Source organism: Arachis stenosperma, chromosome 4, assembly GCF_014773155.1.
Source record: "Arachis stenosperma cultivar V10309 chromosome 4, arast.V10309.gnm1.PFL2, whole genome shotgun sequence".
NCBI lineage: Eukaryota > Viridiplantae > Streptophyta > Magnoliopsida > Fabales > Fabaceae > Arachis > Arachis stenosperma.
Genome location: NC_080380.1, coordinates 7,666,294 through 7,687,434, shown reverse-complemented (window position 1 = coordinate 7,687,434; position 21,141 = coordinate 7,666,294). Strand labels below are relative to the sequence as shown.

At 31.0% G+C, this 21,141-nt stretch overlaps 3 protein-coding genes across 6 annotated transcripts; 1 reads left to right on the top strand and 2 right to left on the bottom strand.

Annotated features, from left to right (window-relative positions):
- The first annotated feature begins 8,050 nt into the window (after positions 1–8,050).
- Positions 8,051–10,074, top strand: LOC130973802 (cytochrome b561 and DOMON domain-containing protein At4g17280-like). The gene is made up of 3 exons (XM_057898465.1): positions 8,051–8,869; positions 9,153–9,407; positions 9,499–10,074. The coding sequence occupies exons 1-3, from the start codon at positions 8,237–8,239 to the stop codon at positions 9,826–9,828; spliced, it is 1,218 nt and encodes a 405-aa protein (XP_057754448.1). The 5' UTR covers positions 8,051–8,236; the 3' UTR covers positions 9,829–10,074.
- A 666-nt stretch (positions 10,075–10,740) lies between these two features.
- On the bottom strand, positions 10,741–15,251 carry LOC130973804 (inositol-phosphate phosphatase-like). 3 transcript variants are annotated; one of them, XM_057898468.1, is made up of 13 exons: positions 15,019–15,251; positions 14,525–14,633; positions 14,388–14,449; positions 14,251–14,301; positions 13,816–13,896; positions 13,597–13,700; positions 13,429–13,513; positions 12,990–13,044; positions 12,867–12,910; positions 11,733–11,801; positions 11,548–11,648; positions 11,397–11,453; positions 10,741–11,124 (listed from the first exon to the last, which is right to left on the bottom strand). In XM_057898468.1, the coding sequence occupies exons 2-13, from the start codon at positions 14,535–14,537 to the stop codon at positions 11,028–11,030; spliced, it is 819 nt and encodes a 272-aa protein (XP_057754451.1). In that variant the 5' UTR covers positions 14,538–14,633; positions 15,019–15,251; the 3' UTR covers positions 10,741–11,027. The 3 variants fall into 3 exon arrangements, with proteins under 3 accessions (XP_057754451.1, XP_057754452.1, XP_057754453.1); XM_057898469.1 differs by lacking the exon at positions 15,019–15,251 and adding an exon at positions 14,964–14,989; XM_057898470.1 differs by lacking the exon at positions 15,019–15,251 and adding an exon at positions 14,945–14,963.
- Positions 15,252–15,670: 419 nt separating this feature from the next.
- On the bottom strand, positions 15,671–19,966 carry LOC130973803 (putative MO25-like protein At5g47540). Of its 2 annotated transcripts, none has more exons than XM_057898467.1 (12): positions 19,746–19,966; positions 19,396–19,644; positions 18,737–18,898; positions 18,351–18,469; positions 17,941–18,015; positions 17,527–17,620; positions 17,366–17,425; positions 17,172–17,240; positions 16,716–16,814; positions 16,295–16,339; positions 16,118–16,220; positions 15,671–16,021 (listed from the first exon to the last, which is right to left on the bottom strand). In XM_057898467.1, the coding sequence occupies exons 2-12, from the start codon at positions 19,516–19,518 to the stop codon at positions 15,942–15,944; spliced, it is 1,029 nt and encodes a 342-aa protein (XP_057754450.1). In that variant the 5' UTR covers positions 19,519–19,644; positions 19,746–19,966; the 3' UTR covers positions 15,671–15,941. The 2 variants fall into 2 exon arrangements, with proteins under 2 accessions (XP_057754450.1, XP_057754449.1); XM_057898466.1 differs by having other exon boundaries at positions 19,728–19,954.
- Between the last annotated feature and the right edge of the window lie 1,175 nt (positions 19,967–21,141).

Genomic DNA, 21,141 nt, shown 5'->3' with positions numbered 1-21,141 from the left:
TCATGATAAATATCTTGCTTAATATATGTCTAGCTATTTGATTAGTTATTAGTGTTAGGATATATAAAGATGGTTTTTAAGGTATTATTAAATTATTTGTTTAGAAAAATTTTTGTTTTTATATTTAGTTGTTATAAAGTTAATAATAATATTTTTTTAGAATATAATAAAATTTATAAATTTTTTAATTAATAATAATAAAAAATTTTCAATTTTTTAAAATAAAAAAATTTCTTTAATAATTAAAATACACACTTGTTGATATGTATAAATAATGGATAAAGATTTTATTTATATTTATTGTACATAGAAATTATAATTTATCGTATACATAAATTGTTGTGACTCTTTTATTGTCAATAAGCACAATATTTTAAATATATATAATTTTTAAAGAATTATATCTTTTTAGCTAGTCAATAGGTATAATGTTTCAAACATTTGTCATTTTTAAAGGATTGTTGTGTTCCTTTAACCAAATAATATTATGTACTATTATTATAATTGACAATATATAAACAGCTAGTAATTGATTATTAATATTAATAATAACATTAATAATAATATTAATAATATTAATTAATTAAATTTGTAAATATCTTTTAATTTTTTTAATTATAAAATTTTAAATATCATACAAGTATATGCATAAAAAATGTGTTACTAAGATTAAACATTATTTTAGTATAAATTTTAAAATTTTAATAAAATAATAGGTGTCTACTCAATTAAACATATACTCTATATGCTAGTACTAAAATTTACACACATTACTTATACTCTCCAAATTTAAAAGTTTATAATTTTAAGTACTTATATGGCATTGTGCTCATCCTTGTTTCATAAATATTTACAAAAATAAAATACCTAAAATTCTCAATTAGAACGCACTATTCCTATATTCATATAGGTGAAATTCTTTAATAAATAATATTATTATTTCACTAAAAGTTTTAACTTATCCTCCTAATATATTATAAATATCACTATACCTTAGTATTCCAATTGTTAAATAATTTATTATTACCCATTAAATATTGAAATTAGTGGTCTACTAAATTTTCTTGAGATCTTATATAAGTGATGGTAATTACACTATTATCTATTAGTTATCTCACAAAATAATGTCTCAAATTTATATGTTTAAACTTTCTATTATAAACCTTATTATATGTTCAAGATATGGTTGATTTATTATCACAGAAGATTGAAATGACTGTTGTCTGTTGTGGCCACAACTTTATATCATATAACAAATTTTTTAACCATTTTAATTTACTTCTTTATCTACGCCTGATAAAACTATAAACTTAGCCTCTATAATAGAATGTGTAATAAACATTTATTTTTTTGAGATCCAACTTATAGCTCTACCACTTACGGTGAAGATTCATTTTAAAATGGATTTGTTATCACTAAGATTTGTAATCCAACTTGTATCGAAATAATCTTCTAAAACTGCGGAATAATCACTATAATGTAATCCCAAGTTTATGATTTTTTTGAGATAACAAAAAACTCTTGTTATAGTTTTTTAATGTTAATTGTTAGGTTTTTCTGTAAACCTTGATAATTTGTATACAACAAATGCTATATCAGATCTGGTACAATGCATTGCATACATTAAGCTTTCTATAGAACTAGCATATTCTAATTGTGTTATAGGTCTTCTCATTTTTTTTTTATCAAAAAGGTGATAGTGTGAAAAAAAATAAAATCTAGTCCCAAATCTTTTTCTTTTTTCACTTTTAAACTCTTCCTTGATTCAATTAATTCTTTGTCACTTAGACATTTATTATTTTAATTATTTATTTTTTGTAAAATATTAGTATCATTTTAAAGATATTCTGAACTAAAAGTTGAATTATTGATAAATTTATTTTCAATTAATTCTACTTCTCTTGATTCAATAACTATATTAGACACTAAGTCTAATATTCTATATGCTTTAAAATTTTGAGCATATTCAATGAAAGTATCTTTTATGACTCTTGACCCAATTTGATTTTCTTTTTATCAGGAACTCGATAAAAAAAGCTAAATACCCCACACTTTTTAGATAATTCAAGTTAAGTTTTCTTCCTTTCCAAATTTTATAAGGAGAAACATTTCTATATTTTGATGGTATTTTATTATGAATACGACGTGATGTCAATAATAATTCATCCCATAAATTATAAGGTAATTTTATTTTTAGTAACATTGAATTAACCATATCCACTGATGTGCAATTTTTTCTTTTGTTATCATGTTGTGTTCTATAACCATGTCAATATGCATATTTTGTACTTTTTCTATAGCAATTAGATCCTTTTCTTCCACTAAATTGGTTTTTGGTGCTTCCTTTTCTAAAAGTCTACATTCTTTGATGTAATGTCTTTTTTTGTGACAATGATAACACTCTTTGTATCTTTTTGTCATGCTTTCAATCTTTTGAGAATTTTTTTATTGGTGTTGTCTTCACTAATATGATTCATTTTAAAACTTTAAAAAAGATACACAGCATCACGTTTTTTAGTTTTCTCCTCTACGTGTATATGCCTTAGTAATTTCTTAATTGTGAAGTTCTCATCAAGATGTAAAAATTTCTTTCTGTAACCATTATAAGATGAAGGCAATTTTAAAATAATTGCTCAAACTTGTAATGATTTAAGGATCACTACTTGTAGATCACAAAGTCTGCTTACAAAGATTTGTAATTCATGAATTTGATCCAAAATAGGTATAGTATCATTCATAATAAATTCAAAATATTTTATCATAATAAACTTATCTGTTTCTTATCATTCAGTATTGTACTTTTCTTTCAAAGACTTTCAAATCTCCAATGGTGATTGAATTGACATGTAAAAATCATAAAGTCAGTCAGATAAATTATTGAGAATATGACCTCGACATACAAAAGTATCTTTATCTTATTTCTTCTTGAATTGAACAATCTTTTCTTTCTCTTCTGGTGTGAAATTTTTAGCAGCATCGATAATTGGTGTAGTCTTCGGTCAATCACATATACAAGATTGAGAACCGAAAGAAGAAACATTATCTTGTCCTTTCAACGGTTGAAGTTTGTTCCATCAAAGCGATCCAACTTGACAAACTCTTGATTTATGACCTTGAAGGTAGTGTTTCGATCTTGTGTCATCTTCAAGAAATATCTCTCTAAAATTGTTGGGTATATGAAGATGGTTTCAAAGCACGATTAGATCGCTTGTTTTAGAGAGATATTTGTTCCCACAATTGTTATAAGGTTGATGACAATACTCTCTCAAAATACAATGAAACCTAAGAATTTCTTAATTAGTAATATTAAAAAATTCTCGACTCTCTTAAACAAAAAAATCTCTTAATAGTTAAAATACACACCTAGTTAATATGTGCAAATAGTGAATAATGATTTTATTTATATCTATTGCACATAGCAATTATAATTTGTCACTACATAAATTATTATGACTCTTTTATTGTTAATAAGTACAATGTTTTAAACATACACCATTCTTAAAGAGCTATATCTTTTTAGTCAATAAATATAATATTTTAAACATATACTATTTTTAAAGGGTCGTGTCCTTTTAACCAAATAATACTAATATGAACGGTTAGTAACCGTTTATTAATATTAATAATAATATTAATTAATCAAATTTATAAATACCTTTTAATTAATATAAAATAAAATAAAAATATTATTCATATACTAAGCACTTTTAATATTTATATAAAAATAATAATTATTAGTTAATTATATATCTATGTTATTTTTTAATTAATAAAACAAAAAATATATATTTAATTATTAAAAAATACCAATATCAAAACCGTGTTTATTATTAAAAAAATACATAAACATAGCAGAATTGAAATCAAAATACGAAGAGATAAAGAAGGAAACAATGTATATCCACAAATGGAGTAATTTTATAATAATTAAGCTATTTAGCACTATTATATTGGGAGCATTGATGAGCCAAGATAGAAAGTATAAAAAATTTAAAATAAGTACATAGTTGTTCAGTTATTATTCCTCAAAAAACATTATGCATGGAAATTAAACAACCTAATCCGATGAAGAACATGGAAACATTGGTCGGTTATTGGTAGCTACGATTCTACTCTACCATGGGTGACTCAATCTTTGAGTCATCATAAGTTTAAGATAGAGAAGTTGTATTATTATGATGGATTAGTTTGGTTGAATTAGCTTAGCGCTACTACTGCTCACATTTCTTGACTTTTAGGTTTCTGACTTTCTTTGAGTTATATCGATAGATGCATCTTCCAAACTCCAACATGGAAATTTGATACATTTATTTTTCTTTTATTCATATCCAAACTTTATAACTAGAAACCTAATAATATCACTAGACCAATTCGCTATTAATAACTTTTGTGTTCATATGATTAAAAAATGTTAGGTTTTTCTTTATATTTATTAGGGCGTAAGTTATCGAACCGAACCAAAATTTACTGTAAAATTGAGTCGTAATTTACAACAACTGAATAAAAAAATAAAAAAATCGATTTTTTTAGTCTTTTTTCGAAATAAACCGATCGGTTTGGTTCAGTTTTCGATTGGCTCAATAAGAACCGAACCGAATCGAAAAAGTGACTTAGTAATGTTGAAATAGAAATTTTAGACTTAACAAATGTGTTTGTTTTATGTTTAGTTGTTGGAATGAGTTAAAATTGTGTTGAATTTGACTGTAATGTTATTTTAGTTTATTGATTATTTTGAACATCATTTTACTAAGATTAATTTTTTATTAGTTAGGATTTAAAAATCGAAAAAATTGATCGAACCAAATTGCTTTTAGTTTGGTTTAATTCGATTGTTACACAGACAATAAACCGATTGATTGGTACTCTGTAAAAACTGAACATATTAGTTCGGTTAGTTTTTAGTCCAAAACCAAACCAAACCGAACCGATAAGACCCCTAATATTTATCATGCATTTTTAATTTTAAATGAATACTAACTTTTTTTTTCATAAAAAATGTTAGTCTTCTAACACGCTTAAATATATATTATTTTTTTCTTCTCAAAATTGGTTGACTGACTCAATAAATATGTGCCGCCTGAATAATAGGAATAATAAATGCTTAAATTGGCAGCATATATATATATATATTTTGGGTTGACTCGTAAGTCGTAACCCTAACTTCCGGAGGTAATGAATGGGCATATGTAATGCATTACATAAGGAATCAAACACAAAACAAACGCACCGAATCACTTGTGATAAAAACAAAAGAGAAAGCAATGCCCCAAGTTGACTACTGTGTAATTATATATGCTTTCAGACAAATCTCACTTCAATTTTTAGGGAAAACCCAAACTATTATTAGTGCAATAGTCCCGAAGAAGGAAAAAGAAAAGAAAAGGAGTACTAGACTAGGCATTCACAAAAACGTGTATTTCAATCCACGTCTTAGGACCTCAAATTAAAGTTGTATATAAAATTTTGAAAAAATAGGGGGAATTAATTTTTAGTTAATCAATAATAGTTAATTTTAATATTTAATATAAATAAAATAATTTTAAACGAAATTTGGTAATATTGGTTGAAAAAAGTTGATTTTTTTAGTATTACTCAGTAATGTTATATTAAAAAATATCAATTTTAAGATTTAAAAATATTTATTGTATAAAAAGTATATAAACGAATTATTCAAAATAGATAACTTCAACAGTTCAACTAACTATATATTGTACTTAAAAGTAAATTCCTTTTTATTAATGTGCTAGTACCTATTATTGTGACCACAATTGTACAAACTTCTCTTTTTCAAATTTCAAGTATAAAGTAAGGATAAGTTGTGCTGTGGGCTGTGGCTTTTTACTTATTCATTCAAAGTTGCTTTAATAAACGGTTATGATTTGCATAAGAATAGATTTTAAAAGTATAATCATGAAATTATTTTAATTTTTGTATATACTTACTGTATTTAAACTTGAAAAGTATAAAAGAAAATTCAATTTCTTAATAAAACGTATATAATCTGATCTTGTTTGAAAATGTTTTTGTCGTTTTGATCTTTCAAATTTTTATTAGTGTTTATTTTTGGTGATTTATTCTAATTATAATCTAGCAATAAAAGGCTTTTGTAACACAATTTTCATCTGTCTAAGAAATTACCTCAAAGTAGTTATGAGTTTAGATATAAAGTCCAACTATGATGGCACTCCACACATTAACACATATATCATATATGACTATGAGTCATAACTCACAACACTAGATGAGGATTTCACCTAAAATTCTAGCCCGCTTTTTAGGTGAATAAAGTTAAAATTGTAGCACTTTAATTTGTTTACAAGGTAATTCATATATATATATATATAAATTTCATTTAACCAACATGGGTTGGTTGAGTGGTCAGCTCACTTGTAAGTGTCAAAAATTTGAATTCCATTTTGTGCATGCAACAGACCTTTAAATGGAGTTCAAATCAAACAAAAAAATATGAATTTAATTTTAATATACTATATGTTAATGTTAGTCATTTAAATAAAATAACTATTTTTTATATTGACTACTTAAATATTTATTTAAAAAAATAAATATAATTATATGAATGTATAAAATATATCATTGTATTAAAATTAAGCTCATATATATATATATATATATATATATTCCATCAGCAAATTTATAGTTATATACCAACATTTCATTATAAAAGTACGGCGTCAAATTTAATATTTTATGGAAACTTCCGTTCGTACAGCAAAGAAAAGGGTGTATAACACTGTTGTATCATATGCGTAAATTGAAATCCTCAACGAAAGATAATTTATTTATTTATGCACATGTCTAACAAAAATATTATTTACTTGTAAATAATATTTATTTATAAATATATATTTTATTTAATTTATTTTGATAAATATTTTATATTTTTATATATATTTTATATTAATAATTGATAATTAAAAAAATTATGTTTACTAGTTCTAAAACTCAATTTATTCATATATATAAAAAAATTAATAATTAAAATAAGATCACATATTTTAAATTAATTTTTTAAAAATATAATCGCAAATCAAATTAATCTTTTAATTGGTTAGACGATGATTTATCAATTTTCATGGTCGATACGACAAAAAAATTTTAATTTGTTAGAAAGGATAAAAGAAAATAATAAAAAAAGAATTTATGTGTATTTAAGTTGTTGTAGAATGATACGATATAAAATGGTATTATTTATAAGTGTCAAAAGAATCAAAATACTAAAAACGTAATATTTTATAATAAATATTTAAATATGCTAAATAATTTTAATAAATGTTAATTAATCATAATATATTCTAAGCTAATTTATTGTTATATCTTTCAAAAATTAATTTAAATGATCTGAATTTAATCAAATTATAAAAAATATCCTGAAGTACTTGCTAGACAGGTAACAAGTGGCAACTGTTTGGTTTAAACTGGCGAACGAATTACCGACCAACAACCGTGAATATGAAAGGTGCAGTTTACAGTGTTTTTTGGCATTTCCAAATTCCAAAACTGAAAAGCATAAAATGCGTGTGTAATGTGAAGTTGGACAAAAAGGCAGGTGTGAAAACTGAAATGGGTATGGTAGGTTCAGAAAGCTAATAAAATCTTGATGACTGAGCAACTTGGAATTTCAGTTTTCTTTGCAGAACTAATCAAAGTGTTTACACACACACACACGCCATGGAAGCTTCCTCTCTGACTCGGACGTATCCAAATTCAAACAAGTCTATAACAAGTTACACTAATAACGTATTTATTTAAATCATTTCAAATTGCAAATGTAAAATTTAATTATTTTTATTGGTATAATAATATGTAATTTAATATTTGAATCATGTGAGATCATGATCTAATCTTATATTACTTTTTTTCCATTAATCTAAATAAAATAGAATCTAAGTGAATATTAATATGGTAACATGATTTTAAGCATCTAGAATTTTCGGTGTTTATTTTAAGATTATTGTTATTATTATTTTCCACTTTTTAAATGGTAAAGATTTTTTTTTCCCATTTTTAAGACTATTTAACTTTTGAAGTCTTGGCTGTACATCAACAACTCAACAACCCAAACCCACCAACCTCTTTATAATAACCTCCCTCTTCTCTAATTTCCTTGGCCACAACGATCATCACTTTGATCCATTCCCTTTGTTGGAATCCACAACCCAAAACTCAAAAGACATAAACAAGACTTGAAAGAAACAAAGATTGTAGCATTACCAACATGGGTAGAACAAACTTGATGCTGAGGATTGTGTTGTTAATCTCTGTGCTGAGCTCCATGATGTTTGGATCTTCAGCACAGACAACATGTAAAGGACAAACCTTTAACAACAACAAGGTGTATGCCACGTGTCGTGATCTTCCACATTTATCATCATACCTTCACTGGAGCTATGTTCAATCCACTGGAAAACTTGACATAGCATTCAGGCACGCAGGAATCACCTCATCAAGTAACTGGGTAGCTTGGGCTATCAATAAAAATAACGACTTGCAATCAGCCATGTCTGGAGCACAAGCAATTGTGGCTACCACAACTGGTGGTACCACAAAAGCATACACTTCACCAATTGCTAGCCCCAACACACAGTTGGCACAAGGGAATATCAGTTATGCAACCACTGGTGTGTCTGCTACTTATCAAGGTAGTGAGGTTACCATTTATGCTACTGTTACTCTCCCTAAGGGGACCACATCAATAGTCCATCTTTGGCAAGATGGTGCTATGTCTGGTTCTACTCCTCAGATACATGCTCAGAATTCTGCTAATCTTGATTCCAAGGAAAAATTGGATCTTGTTTCCGGATCCAGCCAAGCAGGATCCAGTGGTGGATCTCTTAGAAGAAGAAGAAATGTAAGTGCCTTCATTTCACAGTCTTAATTTTAAAATTGGAAACAAAATTTTACTTTTCACCCGTGTGAAAAGTTTGGATCTTTCTTGGTTTTTGTTTTAGTGTGTAGGGTGGATAGGAAAATTAGGCAAATTCTGGCCTCCTAGGGATTACTGTATTTGTTGTATTCCTGTCCTAAAATAGTTATCAAATAGGCCATAAAGGTCCTCTTTACTTTATCTTTAGATTTAGATGTGAGAACTTTGATTGATTCAAAGATCTTAAAAATTTTCAATATATTTGCAGGTTCATGGAGTGCTGAATGCACTGAGCTGGGGGATCTTGATGCCTATTGGTGCAATAATAGCAAGGTATGTGAAGGTGTTCCAATCTGCAGACCCTGCTTGGTTTTACCTTCATGTGACATGCCAAACCTCTGCATACATTATTGGTGTTGCTGGTTGGGGAACTGGTCTCAAACTTGGCAGTGACACACCTGGTGTGACTTATCATACCCACAGAACACTTGGAATCATCCTCTTCTGCTTTGGAACCCTTCAGGTAATGAGATCCCCTGATTGAGTTTAGATTAAGATTTTGTCATGTTGCTATTATGATGTTTACTGACAGAAACATTTGTTGTTGGATGCAGTTGTTTGCTTTGCTTCTGAGGCCAAACAAAGATCACAAATACAGACCCTATTGGAACATCTACCACTACCTGATCGGATACGGCACCATAGTTATCAGTATTGTTAACATCTTCAAAGGGTTTAGTGCACTGGAGAAATCTGCTCAGGATCGCTATGATAACTGGAAGCATGCATACATTGGCATAATTGCAGGTTTGGGTGGACTTGCTCTCCTTTTGGAGGTTTTCACATGGATTGTTGTCTTGAAGAGGAAGAAAACAGAGGGAAAGATGTCACATAATGGAGCAAATGGTGCTAATGGCTATGGGGTTAGGCCACAGAATGTGTAGGATTTTAGTGGTTAACTGGCTATACATTTGAGTTTTGATGTTGGAGCTTACTGTGTGTATATTTGCTCACATATATTGAGAGTGTAATTTTTAGGGTACTCCAAGCTGCTTAGAGCTTGGTTTTGGAGATTATTCTTTCATAGAAATAGTGAGTTCCTGGGGCGTGGTTCTTCTCCATGCTATTCCAGAGGATACTTTGTATCGGTTTCTTACTATTTGTATTTATTATTTACTTTTTTCTGATTACCTTTGAGTTTCAAGTGTTTTCTTTTTCTTTTTCTATTTTTTATCATGTTCTTCCTCAGGAAAAGTTGTAGAATAGTAAGAGTTCTCAGTTCAAAGCTTAGATTCATGGTTTCTCCTAATATGGCACATGTAGGTGAACCCTGACCCAGCTTGTTTGAATCTTTTGAATTGGTCAGAGGAAAGGTATAGATGCTTTTATCCTGTCTCTAACTTTTCTGATTTGCTTCACCTAACAAGAGCATCCGATAGTTGTTTATTTCTTCGTTCCTTTCTTTGCCCTGTTCTTTTCACTCAGTTCACACGGCCTTTGAATATGTTCCATGTCAATCACTTTCTATAATTTAATGCAAGTTCATATTTTCACAAGAGCTTGAAAAAAAGAAAAACCAAAGCCACAAACAGAGGTATCACCAACTCGTTTTAAGATCAATGACTTGCTAGCAATTGTTCTCCTATCTCTGTCAAATTTTTGTTCTTGATACGGTATCAGCCACTAGCCGATACGAGACTATAACAATGGCCACATATGTAATAATAAAGTATTCCCTTTGTTCTGTATTGATGACGGTATTAATGCTTTTAGTATATTTGTAAATCATTGTATCTTACAATATACTTCGGTATATTCATATAATTGTATCTTACGATGTATCTCAAGGCAATGCATAGCAATTTTTCCTGACATTTGTCTTTGTTTTTATACCAATGGTGCACTTGTCTTACGTGCTAAACTTTCATTGGTTGAATACACGAAACAGAGGAGTTGTATTTCTAAAGATGCAGAGTATAATAGTATATTATAATTTTGGTGAAGCTACAAAAGCAATTAGAAAATTGAGTCATCCCCACTAAGAATTATTTTTGCAAAAAGTGATGAACTAAACAAGGAACAAGGATTTATTTGTACGGATGGATGGCATTTTTCCTCGTCCTTTGACTAAATGGTAAATGTCTCACTCTGTTTGGCGCAGTGCTTCAACAAATGCATCCTTCAAGGAAGGGTTTGAAGCTGCTACCCGCTGAGCTGTTACATCAAATTCTGCACCAGAACTGAAGCAAACGAACCATTAGATTCAACCACAAGCATAAAATCTTTCCAAAGTATCTATGCAACTTTTTAGTTATTAGTTTTCTAGAATGATAATGACTCCTGCCACTGCATAAAGATTGCCACATTTCATGTCTAACTAACAACATTGTCGGAAGATGAATAAACATGTAAAACGTGAAATGGACAATGTACCTAACGGTTCTTAGACCATCTAGAACTTGGTAGATTTTCCATTCGTTAAGAATAAGGATATTTAAGCAAAGTCACTTACGGATCAAATACAACACCTCCAGCTTCTGTAACAATGACAGCACCACCTGCCACATCCCTAGAAAAGGGGAAGACATAAAAAAAATAGAGGCCATGAGAATCACAACAGTGAAAAGCAGAGTGCCTGAAATTCATGCAGGAGAAACTCATACCAAGGACCACCAAAGCCAGTTTCATAGAATACATCCAGCCTTCCACATGCAATTCCACAAAGATTCAGAGCACATGAGCCACTCATTCGAAGAGATCTCACCTGATACAGAAGATGTGTTGTTATGGCAGTCAATCATATCATTTAGTCCTGGAGTATAGACTACATGGCAAGTGCTGGTCTTACCTTGGAAAGCAAGCTATTAATCCTTTTGGTAGAGGCGTCTAATGTTACTTTGTCACGTTTTGTTCCAGCCTGCTCACTCATTCAGAATGAAAAGCTTGATTAATTTCAAATTTGTCTTGATTTGAGAGGAAAACAATTATGAGTGAACTTCAGAGATGTCTACATAAGAATGTGAAATGCTATTTGTGTCATCCTATGTCAAGTTAGCATCATGACAACTAAGTTAATCTTAATAAGAGTGCTTTGCAAAATATAGCGAAATGTTCGGATTTTGTTTTTTAGCTTTTAAGGTTTCACTTAACACACATAAGATTACAAAGGTTATGAATGTTTGAATGGCAAATGGCAAATAGCAACCAATACATGACACTCTAATCTAATTTGCCTGCCCAACATGGTCTAAAATCAATTTAAAACATCTAAGTTTTGAGGAGCACATAAAATTTATATATCCAAAACGGGGAAGTTACATGTATATAAAGCATAAAAAAATTTGATTATCAGCCACAAATTTTGTTGAGAGATTTTTTAGACAGGGTTCTTCACCAACTGTATTAGAGATAAAATGATATACAACAAAAAACATTGGTGTTATGTCAACATATGCATATTAATCATACTTTGGAAAATAAAACACATAGTGAGTATTACAATTTAACTGGGTTCAGCTTCAGCAGTGATGACCATGATGTAAGATGACACACAGTACCATCTCAACAAGAAAAACATACCAGTTACCGTGGATGAAAATACTGTAACTACATGTGGAAAGTTAGTCTGGAATAATTTGTGGAAAACGACTATCAAGTAACAATGTGGATCCCCTATTTAATAAAAACATAAAGTCATGGGATATAAAAGTAAAATGGAGCATTAGGGATAAAGCAAGTTCCGATACTCTTCTAGTAGTTCGAATTCAGTTACTCTGGTTAACTGAAAGGCCTTTTTTCACTTTATGCATATTCTCCATATTGAATTTTTGCAGCAAACAATATTTCTCGGTTCAGTAAATGTCATTGGCACAAGTGTGTCCAATAAGGAGAGAGAGCAAGAGGGGTATCCATTATATTGATGCAAATGAAATTAACAAAAGGAACAGATTTCATATAGTCAATGCAAACAGACTTGACATACCTCAGTTGCAAGAAGAGAGCTTATTAGATCAGTTTTTGTTGATACTGCAAAATATCAATGCCTAAGCTTAGTGATTAAATCTAAATGAACAACAATTAAAAATATGAAGAGTAGAGAACACACCTTTTATGGGCTTCCCATTCAAAAAGGCACCTTTCCCATGGACTCCAGTGAAAAGCTACATACAAGAATTACCAATTTCGTTTTATATTAAGTTATAGAGGAAAACTAGTAACAAGATATGGAATAATAATAATCCAGCAAGTCAGTTCAGACACATCCAGCTCACTGAAAAAGCTATTGATAAATGGACAAGACATATCAATTGACTCCAATTTCCTATGACATTAATCTTGCTTTATTTCTAACAATTTGGCCAGTATACCAGAACCAAAAATGAAAACCAGTACAAGCAAAGTTATGTTCTAACAGTGAATAATTTTGCATATTTTTCTAACCTCAAGCGAAAACTTTGACACATCATGGTCATCTACTTATAAACAAACTCTGCAGGAAGGTCATCTACTTATAAACAAACTCTGCAGGAAGGAAAATTTCTCACCTCATCAATAATCGGATTGTAAACAACACCTACAGTAGGAACTTTTCCAATTGTAAGACCAATGGAGACACAAACAAAAGGAAACCTAAAGATAAACAGAATTATCACGAATCAATACAGAAGCGCAAGTATATATATGAACCCAAAAGATTCAGAACGGATAATTACCCATGAACAAAGTTCGTAGTTCCATCCAAAGGATCAACTATCCATGTGGGTTCATCTGTAAGTTCGGTAGTGCCACATGCAGCCGTGGTTTCCTCCCCTATGAACTAATCAATTGGAACACAGATTAAAATCACCTTAACAGAATAGAGAGTATAGATGCACCACTTGAATTATATGTAATAAAGAGGAAATGTTAGCCGGAGAGCAGAACCAATGAACCTTATGAGTGGGGTAAAGGTTCTTAAGATGATTGAATATGAGATCTTCACATGCTTTATCAGTTTCTGTGACCAAATCAACCTGTGCATCATCCATCACAATAAAAAATGTAAAAAAATTCCTTTGATGGTTTTATCAGTTACATGCCGCAATAAGTGTCCCCATTATTACAAACACAAAGTTTCTCCAAAAAACTTGTCACTCAATTTTTCTCCAATGCAACAAGCATGTGGTGTGCTGCCTTGATTATTAATTTCTCAGAAAATAATATTCTTTCATTGAATTATTAAACTTAAATCATAAGCTGGCATATGAAACTAGAGTAGCAGTTTTTACATTTAGCCTCGTACTTCCGGATCACGAAGCTTCACAATATCACATTGCGATGAATTTGACATAAATGTTGGAAGAAATTGAAGAGAATGAAAGAAATACCTGTCCTTTGTGCTCGACGTGTTTGGTCTGATAGAATCCTTTCCGAATAATCTAGAAACAACCATTCACGATCAATAGAAGTAAGCAACGAAATAAACAGGAGAGAGAGGAGGAGGAGGTGAAGTTACGAAAATAACCTCGCCGGCTTTGCGAGCAGCGTCGACGGCAGATGCGAGGAAGTCGGAGAGGGAATCTGCAGCTGAATCCATACAAAGCAAACAAGTGAGTATAAAAATTCACAAACGCGTTCTCAAGTGTGCTCAGAGAGAGGTACCAGTGTCAGCCATTGCCTCGTTGATGGTAAATTGGTAATGGAAACAAGAATGATGTAAGCTCTCTCTACTACACACGCTCAGTGCAATGCACACTCTTCAATCTAAATCCTATTCATAAATTTAATGGTAAGAATTTTAATAAGGTTTTGTTGTTTTTTCGGGGTTCAGGTTGTAGAGATTTATTCACAAGTATATGAATTCTGAAGTATCTCTTTTGCACAAATTTATTTCCAAATCAGATCAATTTTAGAAATTTTTTTATTTGGTAAAGTGCTATTATAAAATTTCATTTAATCAACTAAAACTTAAATATGCACCAATGGAGGGACTTGCATGTAATAAAACTTACTGATTTTTTTAATTAGAATTTATCATAATCATCTTTTCTCGCTATATATCGAAAAAAATGAAATTCTCACCTCATAAGCATATACTTACTTGAAAATATTCAAATCCTTACAAATCATTTATGCCTAGCGGAGTAATGAGTTACCTTTTTTCAATAATTCTGCTATTTACTGATGAGTTAACGGAATATACCAGCATATCCTTCAGACAGAGATACGGTTAGGATTGGTCCATTTGGACACCGCATCTTGTCTTCTTTCGCCCTAATGAAGCTTCCCTAAGCCACAAATGAAAGAACCTATTAAGAACATCATTATATAAAATAAAATGAAGGAAACAACCCTCCAAAAGGAAATAAGAGGCACATTGTCTATCTTTGATTGGACTTTTTGGCTTTTGGAAAGATGGGCATAAGAACCACTTTAGTCTATTATTGAGTGCCGACTGAAAAATGAACTCATATCCTAACTTTAACAAGTGTGTAGAAAAAATGTGGACGCAACTCAAACAAGCTTCTAACAGAACGCCAGCGTGTCTTGACTCAGAATTGATTCCAAATTCCCAATCGTAGTCAACATGCCATGGACGCCGACCATTGGTGAATTGACTCCACTAGGTGATTATTTTTGCATGGCTCTCGTGTGGGAACACACTATCTAATTCAACTATAATACACCCTACTTAAACTTGGTTGAACACTAACAAGTAACGAGCCTCTATTTTATAAACCGGTTCAGCAAGTAGATAAAAAGTAAAAACGCAATCATAATCAAGTTAAAAATAATTGGTCAAGCAAATTTGAGAAAGGTCATATTGCATGACCTGGTACAGTTTACCATTTACAGGGTAGCTAGGATGAGTTGTTTGCTAATTAATAATAATACATTGGAAAAAAACATAAACCATATGCAGCTAACACTTCGGCAATTTATTTGTTTACTATGATACAAGGAACGTGGTAAAATTACATAACGGAAGCATCGAAAAAGCTGTAGTTACTAAATGATATTCTCATCTTGAAGAAGTGAAGACTAACACAACTATTACAACACACAATTGCCACTTGTCTCACGCGCGCTGTTCCTTCAGTTCTAGAGCAGCAATTTCCCTCATAACCTGAGCTTTGTCAGCCTCGAACTGTTCATCCTCTGCACGATGCCAATAAATATGAGATTATGGGAGAAACACAACTATTCATACCATTGAAGAAACTACAAATTCTTAAGAAATGGCATGTTTCTTACCTTTTTCAAGTTTGAAGTCCTCCAATAGTCTCAGAATTTTGCTTTTGTTTGCGACAAGTATGCTGATGATATCAGCTGGTTTGTTTTGGTTAGCAGCAAATAGCTGTTATGACAAGCATATATCAATGATGGCAGCGGAAAAAGAATAACCATTTCCAAATATCAAAATTATAGTACCTTGAAAACATGAAATGCTTCTATCTGTATGCTCTTGCTTGTCTCCTGCAGATAGAAAATAAGCAATAAGCCAATAGCTAGTTAGACCTACTTTAAACATACATCTATATGACTAGATCCTTGAATTCCTTTTCTGAATTAAACATAGTGATCGTTCAGGACAAAACTTAATTTGGACATTTGTCTTTAGTATACAAATCCTGATTCCTGGTGATTAGAAAAATCAGGGAGTAGCAGTGAAGTTAAAGACTTAAAGGTGACATATTTTGACAGAAAGATACATCAACATTCAACAGTGACTAAAAGCAACATAATAAAGGAAATTAATACACCACATGCATAAGAGATACAGGGTGGGCAACACATAAGCAAGAAGTTAAGTACCACAACATCTCATCAAGTTTTTGGTAAAGGACCATACTCTTAGAAGATTCATCAAAATCCTCAAGTTGTCTCTTGAGCTCACGTATCGTGTCATCACCACTGAATTTGAACGATCAAGTAACATATCTCCCAACAACTGTGAAAGTGAAAGTAATCAATTCAACCATTATGTATGCATCAATGAAACATAAGCAACATAATAAAAATGGTGAGAACAGTGCATTGACATATTACATATGGATGATAACAAAGAGTGCAAAGACCAACTAGCCAATGACCCAAATTCCAAAAGCCAAAAACAGGAAACCATTGTACTAGGAAGAAACTTGTTGGCCATTTTATTTTTCAAAACATTTGTTGGTTTAATGAACACTAATCGAAGTTAAAGTTTCAAAATGAATAGTAGCTGAAGCCAAGATGACTGCATGCTTGCGTTGTTCACTCAACACTCTAATAAGTTACAATTGAGATAAAGCCCGAACTTATATCGCACCTTGACAGCTTGGCGCCTTGTAATGTAATTGGAAGATTCCAACAGCTTAGAATTATATTCTGCAAAAAACTAAAAGCAGAAAAAAGTAGTGAGTGATAGTTGAAAATGATTATGTTCTCCCTTATTTGTACATGGATTTTTTAAATATTATAATATCTTGAGGAGGTTTAAACTTAGGTCGATGAGCAACCTACCCATTCATAATTTTTAGAAAGGAATTCTGCTACAGTAGATTTATGTCTTGTCAAGAGTTCCTGAAACAAGATAACACAGTATAATGTAAGATGTATTGCAAAAGTTTGTGCACCACACAATGATGAAATAGTGACCATTAGTTCTTTCATATGTAATCCACCTTAAAAGTTGCTGCAGCATCTGCAGCAATGTCGAAATTTGGGAGTTGAATGTAGTCAAAAAACTTCTTCATGTGAGGAGAGTTCAGAACATATCTGATATGAAACCGTGAAGAGTTAGAGCATCACAGGAACTACGGTGGAACAAATATCATAGTTAGACCCTCTCTTTCTTTTCTAATTCTAGAGCACAATTCTCTGTATGAGTTCCTGTAGAGCATTTTGCATAAATCTCCAAAAGATGCAAGTATATGCAATATAGGAACCAAACATGATTGTATATGACTAGATGCAATACTATTCTAATAAAGAATATAACCCTGACCAAAATAATTGTGTTTCAAGCTGTCATTATGAATAGCCTAGAGCTTGAAATCACACATAAAAGAAATTGAAATCTGATTCTTTTTCCTTACTTTGCAACAATCTGGTGTCTTATGCACTCTCTCAGCATTGCACCATAGTGTAAAGCCATGTCTGAGTTTTCATACCTAAAAAAAAAAAAGCAAAATAGCACTTAGTGGCTCAGATCGCAAGTTCATGACAATCATGATAAGAAACAAACGAAATCACATGACATAACAAAACATGAACAAAGATAATTGATAACCAATTCCCAACCAAGATTTACAAAACCTGATGGTCAGGAATTGGGATTGCCATGAATAATTCACACATAAACATTAAAATTTCTCCTGATGCTTTGAAATAAATTTAAAAATTTTTCCATTGACTTGTTCAAGTATAAGAGTCAACCAAACAGACTAGAGAGCTTACTAGAAAAAAAAAATCAGGAAACCAGGATATTCATAAAATGAATACTTACCCAAGAATCAAAATATCCATAAGATCCATATTTGTCTCTAGGTAATCAGATGCAATCAACTTAGAATGAACTTGTTGCCTTTGTAAATTTGCAACAACTTGAGTGACATCCTTTCTAGACTGGAAAATCCCACAGTGACGTTAGCAAACAGTAAACAAAGTATAGCATTAAGACAAAGATTCATGTCTGCAGTTTGGTTAATATGCTAGTTAGTCTGCATTACTCACTAGTCACTACCCAGATGATGCAAAGAATGCTATAAATTTAATGAACATTCAAATCCTATATAAAGTGTACAAGTAAATATAAAAGCAACAGACAAGTAAACTAATTAGCATATTAACAATGCTGCACATATCTGGATGTCTCTTGAATTTCCTTATTACCTCCAAATTCAATTTGGGAAGGCATTTAATGAGGAGTCGCAACGTGTTCTCCCTGAAGAACTCCTGGGTCAACTGTGCACAGGCCTCTGAGACTGGCTCAGATTCGCTATTTCCATACAGGATCGACTTTAGCTCCCTGATATTTTTATACAGCTCGGACATCTGTTGTTTGATGCATCACCCAAGCAAAATAAATGATATTTACATTTAAGACTTAGCAAAACCAAACTAAGAAACCAACACTATATTAAACACGTCCCAGCAGGACAGCCGGAAGAAAATGCAATGGTAAGCATCAATCAATAATAAATTCAAAATTAAACAACAACAGCCAGCTGCAGCAATCAACTGCAAAATGGAGAATAGCAATAACTCAAATAGAAACAAGTGAGATTAAAACCAAGTCATATCAAGTTACAATAGTTCAACGCTCGTAGCTCAATAACATTAACGAACTACCAAAACGAGAAACAAATCTTCGTGATACAAAGATCGGTTCTATAAGGTTCCAGCACATTGCTGAAATGAAATACGCATCAACAAGAACTCAAAAGCCAAGCCCAAAATAAATAAATAAATAAATAAAATCGCCACAAAAAGAAATAAAAGGAAATAAATAAATAACTGGAAATGCAACGAAGATAGAAAGAGAGGAGCACCTTCTCTTCGCGCTTGCTTTCGCGCGTGTCGGCGGAGCTTTGATCGACGAAGAGAAGAAGCTCCCGCGTCTGCCGCACGACGTCGACGGGTGTGCGCGGCTTGGACTTGAACAATCCCTTCATCTTCTTCTTCTTTTTCTTCTACCTCCACTTCCAAAGAAGCTCACGCTATGAACACTACTGCTACAGTTACTTGGCACTTTCTCTGCAACTGTCTCAAGTCCACACAGCAATTAGGGTTTTGTGAATCTGTGAGAGAGGAAAAGGAAGAAGATCAGCCACGAGATTTTGATTTTATGTGTTGAGATATTTTGTGTGAGGGGGGAAAGTACATGGATGCGAACGGTTACAGATTTGTTATGTCAGCTGAAGGAAGAGGAAACGTTTTTAGCCGCTTCATCTTTTTGCTTTTTCATGCCCATCATATTATTTTTAACCGCCCACTTTTGAGTAAAACAAACTCGACAAATTTTCTTTTTGAAAAGGTGCTACACAGTTTGGAAAAAACAGATTGCCGCTGCTGCTACCTACACAGCACATGATCCTGTTCTTTCTTCCGCTAAAGGATAAGTAGCCCATCGCATATTTCAATTCTTTGACTTCAAAATAGTCTCGTCTCTTTCTAGATTTATTTTTATTAAAAAAAATATATAGGTATAAGGTAAGAAATTTCATTTAATATCATAAATTGAAAATATTAAAACAAAAAATTGTACTTTTCTTAAGCAGATCAGTTTTAATTATTTTTTATGTTGTGATAAAGATATGATGACCACTTATGATTTGGACAGTTAACTTTTTTAATATCAAAGAATCACTTTTTAAAATGAATTCAGATAAATGAAGTTTGAAAATGAAGGGTTGTTATGTGTATAAACAGTAAAATAATTTTCTCTCTTTTTTTATGTTGCAACTATTTTAAATATTTCTCTTTCTCATTCTTTATATATAATATTAGTAAATATATTGATCATGTCTATTATATTGAAATAGTAATTGTGATAAATTTTGTTATCTAATTATACTTTTTTATTTTATATTTATTACATCTTCTTTATTTATTTATTTACAACACTTTATCAGCATGGGACTCTGATCAAATTTTAGGAACACTCAGGTAATAAATTTTCATTATATCAAAACTCTCTCATTTTGAATTTAATGCTCTTGATATATCTAGAAACAATTATTTATCATGGATACTAGATGCTGAAATCCATCTTGATTCAATAGATTTTGCAGATACCATTAAGGCTGAAAATAATGTATCTTAGAAGGATAAAACCAAAACCATGATCTTCCTTCCTTGTCATCCTGACGAATGATTAAAAAATAAATATCCCACATTAAAAAATTATGTAGATCTGTGGAAAGACCTTAAAGAAAGGTATAATAATCAAAAGACGGTGATGCTTCCTCAAGTCCGATATGAATGGACATACTTACGTCTACAAAATTTTAAATCCATAAATGAAAAAATGAAATTATGTGAGAAAAATATAATTGATAATGATATGTTAGAAAAAATTTTCTCAACCTTCCATGTCTCAAATGTGCTTCTGCAACAGCACTATCGAGGAAAAAATTTAAAAAATATTCTAAGTTAATTTCTTACCTTCTTGTTGTTGAATGCAACAATGAGTTGCTTTTAAAAAATCATGAAACACGCCCAACTGGCGCCACCCCATTTTCTGAAGCAAATGTGGCAAATCATAACCTTAGAAGAGGTAAATGGCAAGGTTTTGG

Coding starts and splice junctions, on each gene's coding strand:
- LOC130973803 (XM_057898467.1), bottom strand. CDS start 19,518: ATGAAGGGATTGTTCAAGTCCAAGCCGCGCACACCCGTCGACGTCGTG. Junction 18,470..18,736: donor TTCCCAAATTGAATTTGGAG/GTAATAAGGAAA, acceptor GGGATTTTCCAG/TCTAGAAAGGATGTCACTCA. Junction 16,340..16,715: donor TTTTGATGAATCTTCTAAGA/GTATGGTCCTTT, acceptor TTCTATCTGCAG/GAGACAAGCAAGAGCATACA.
- LOC130973802 (XM_057898465.1), top strand. CDS start 8,237: ATGGGTAGAACAAACTTGATGCTGAGGATTGTGTTGTTAATCTCTGTG. Junction 8,870..9,152: donor CTCTTAGAAGAAGAAGAAAT/GTAAGTGCCTTC, acceptor ATATATTTGCAG/GTTCATGGAGTGCTGAATGC. Junction 9,408..9,498: donor TCTGCTTTGGAACCCTTCAG/GTAATGAGATCC, acceptor TGTTGGATGCAG/TTGTTTGCTTTGCTTCTGAG.
- LOC130973804 (XM_057898468.1), bottom strand. Junction 13,045..13,428: donor ACAATCCGATTATTGATGAG/GTGAGAAATTTT, acceptor TCTTGTATGTAG/CTTTTCACTGGAGTCCATGG. Junction 11,649..11,732: donor TTAATAGCTTGCTTTCCAAG/GTAAGACCAGCA, acceptor CTTCTGTATCAG/GTGAGATCTCTTCGAATGAG.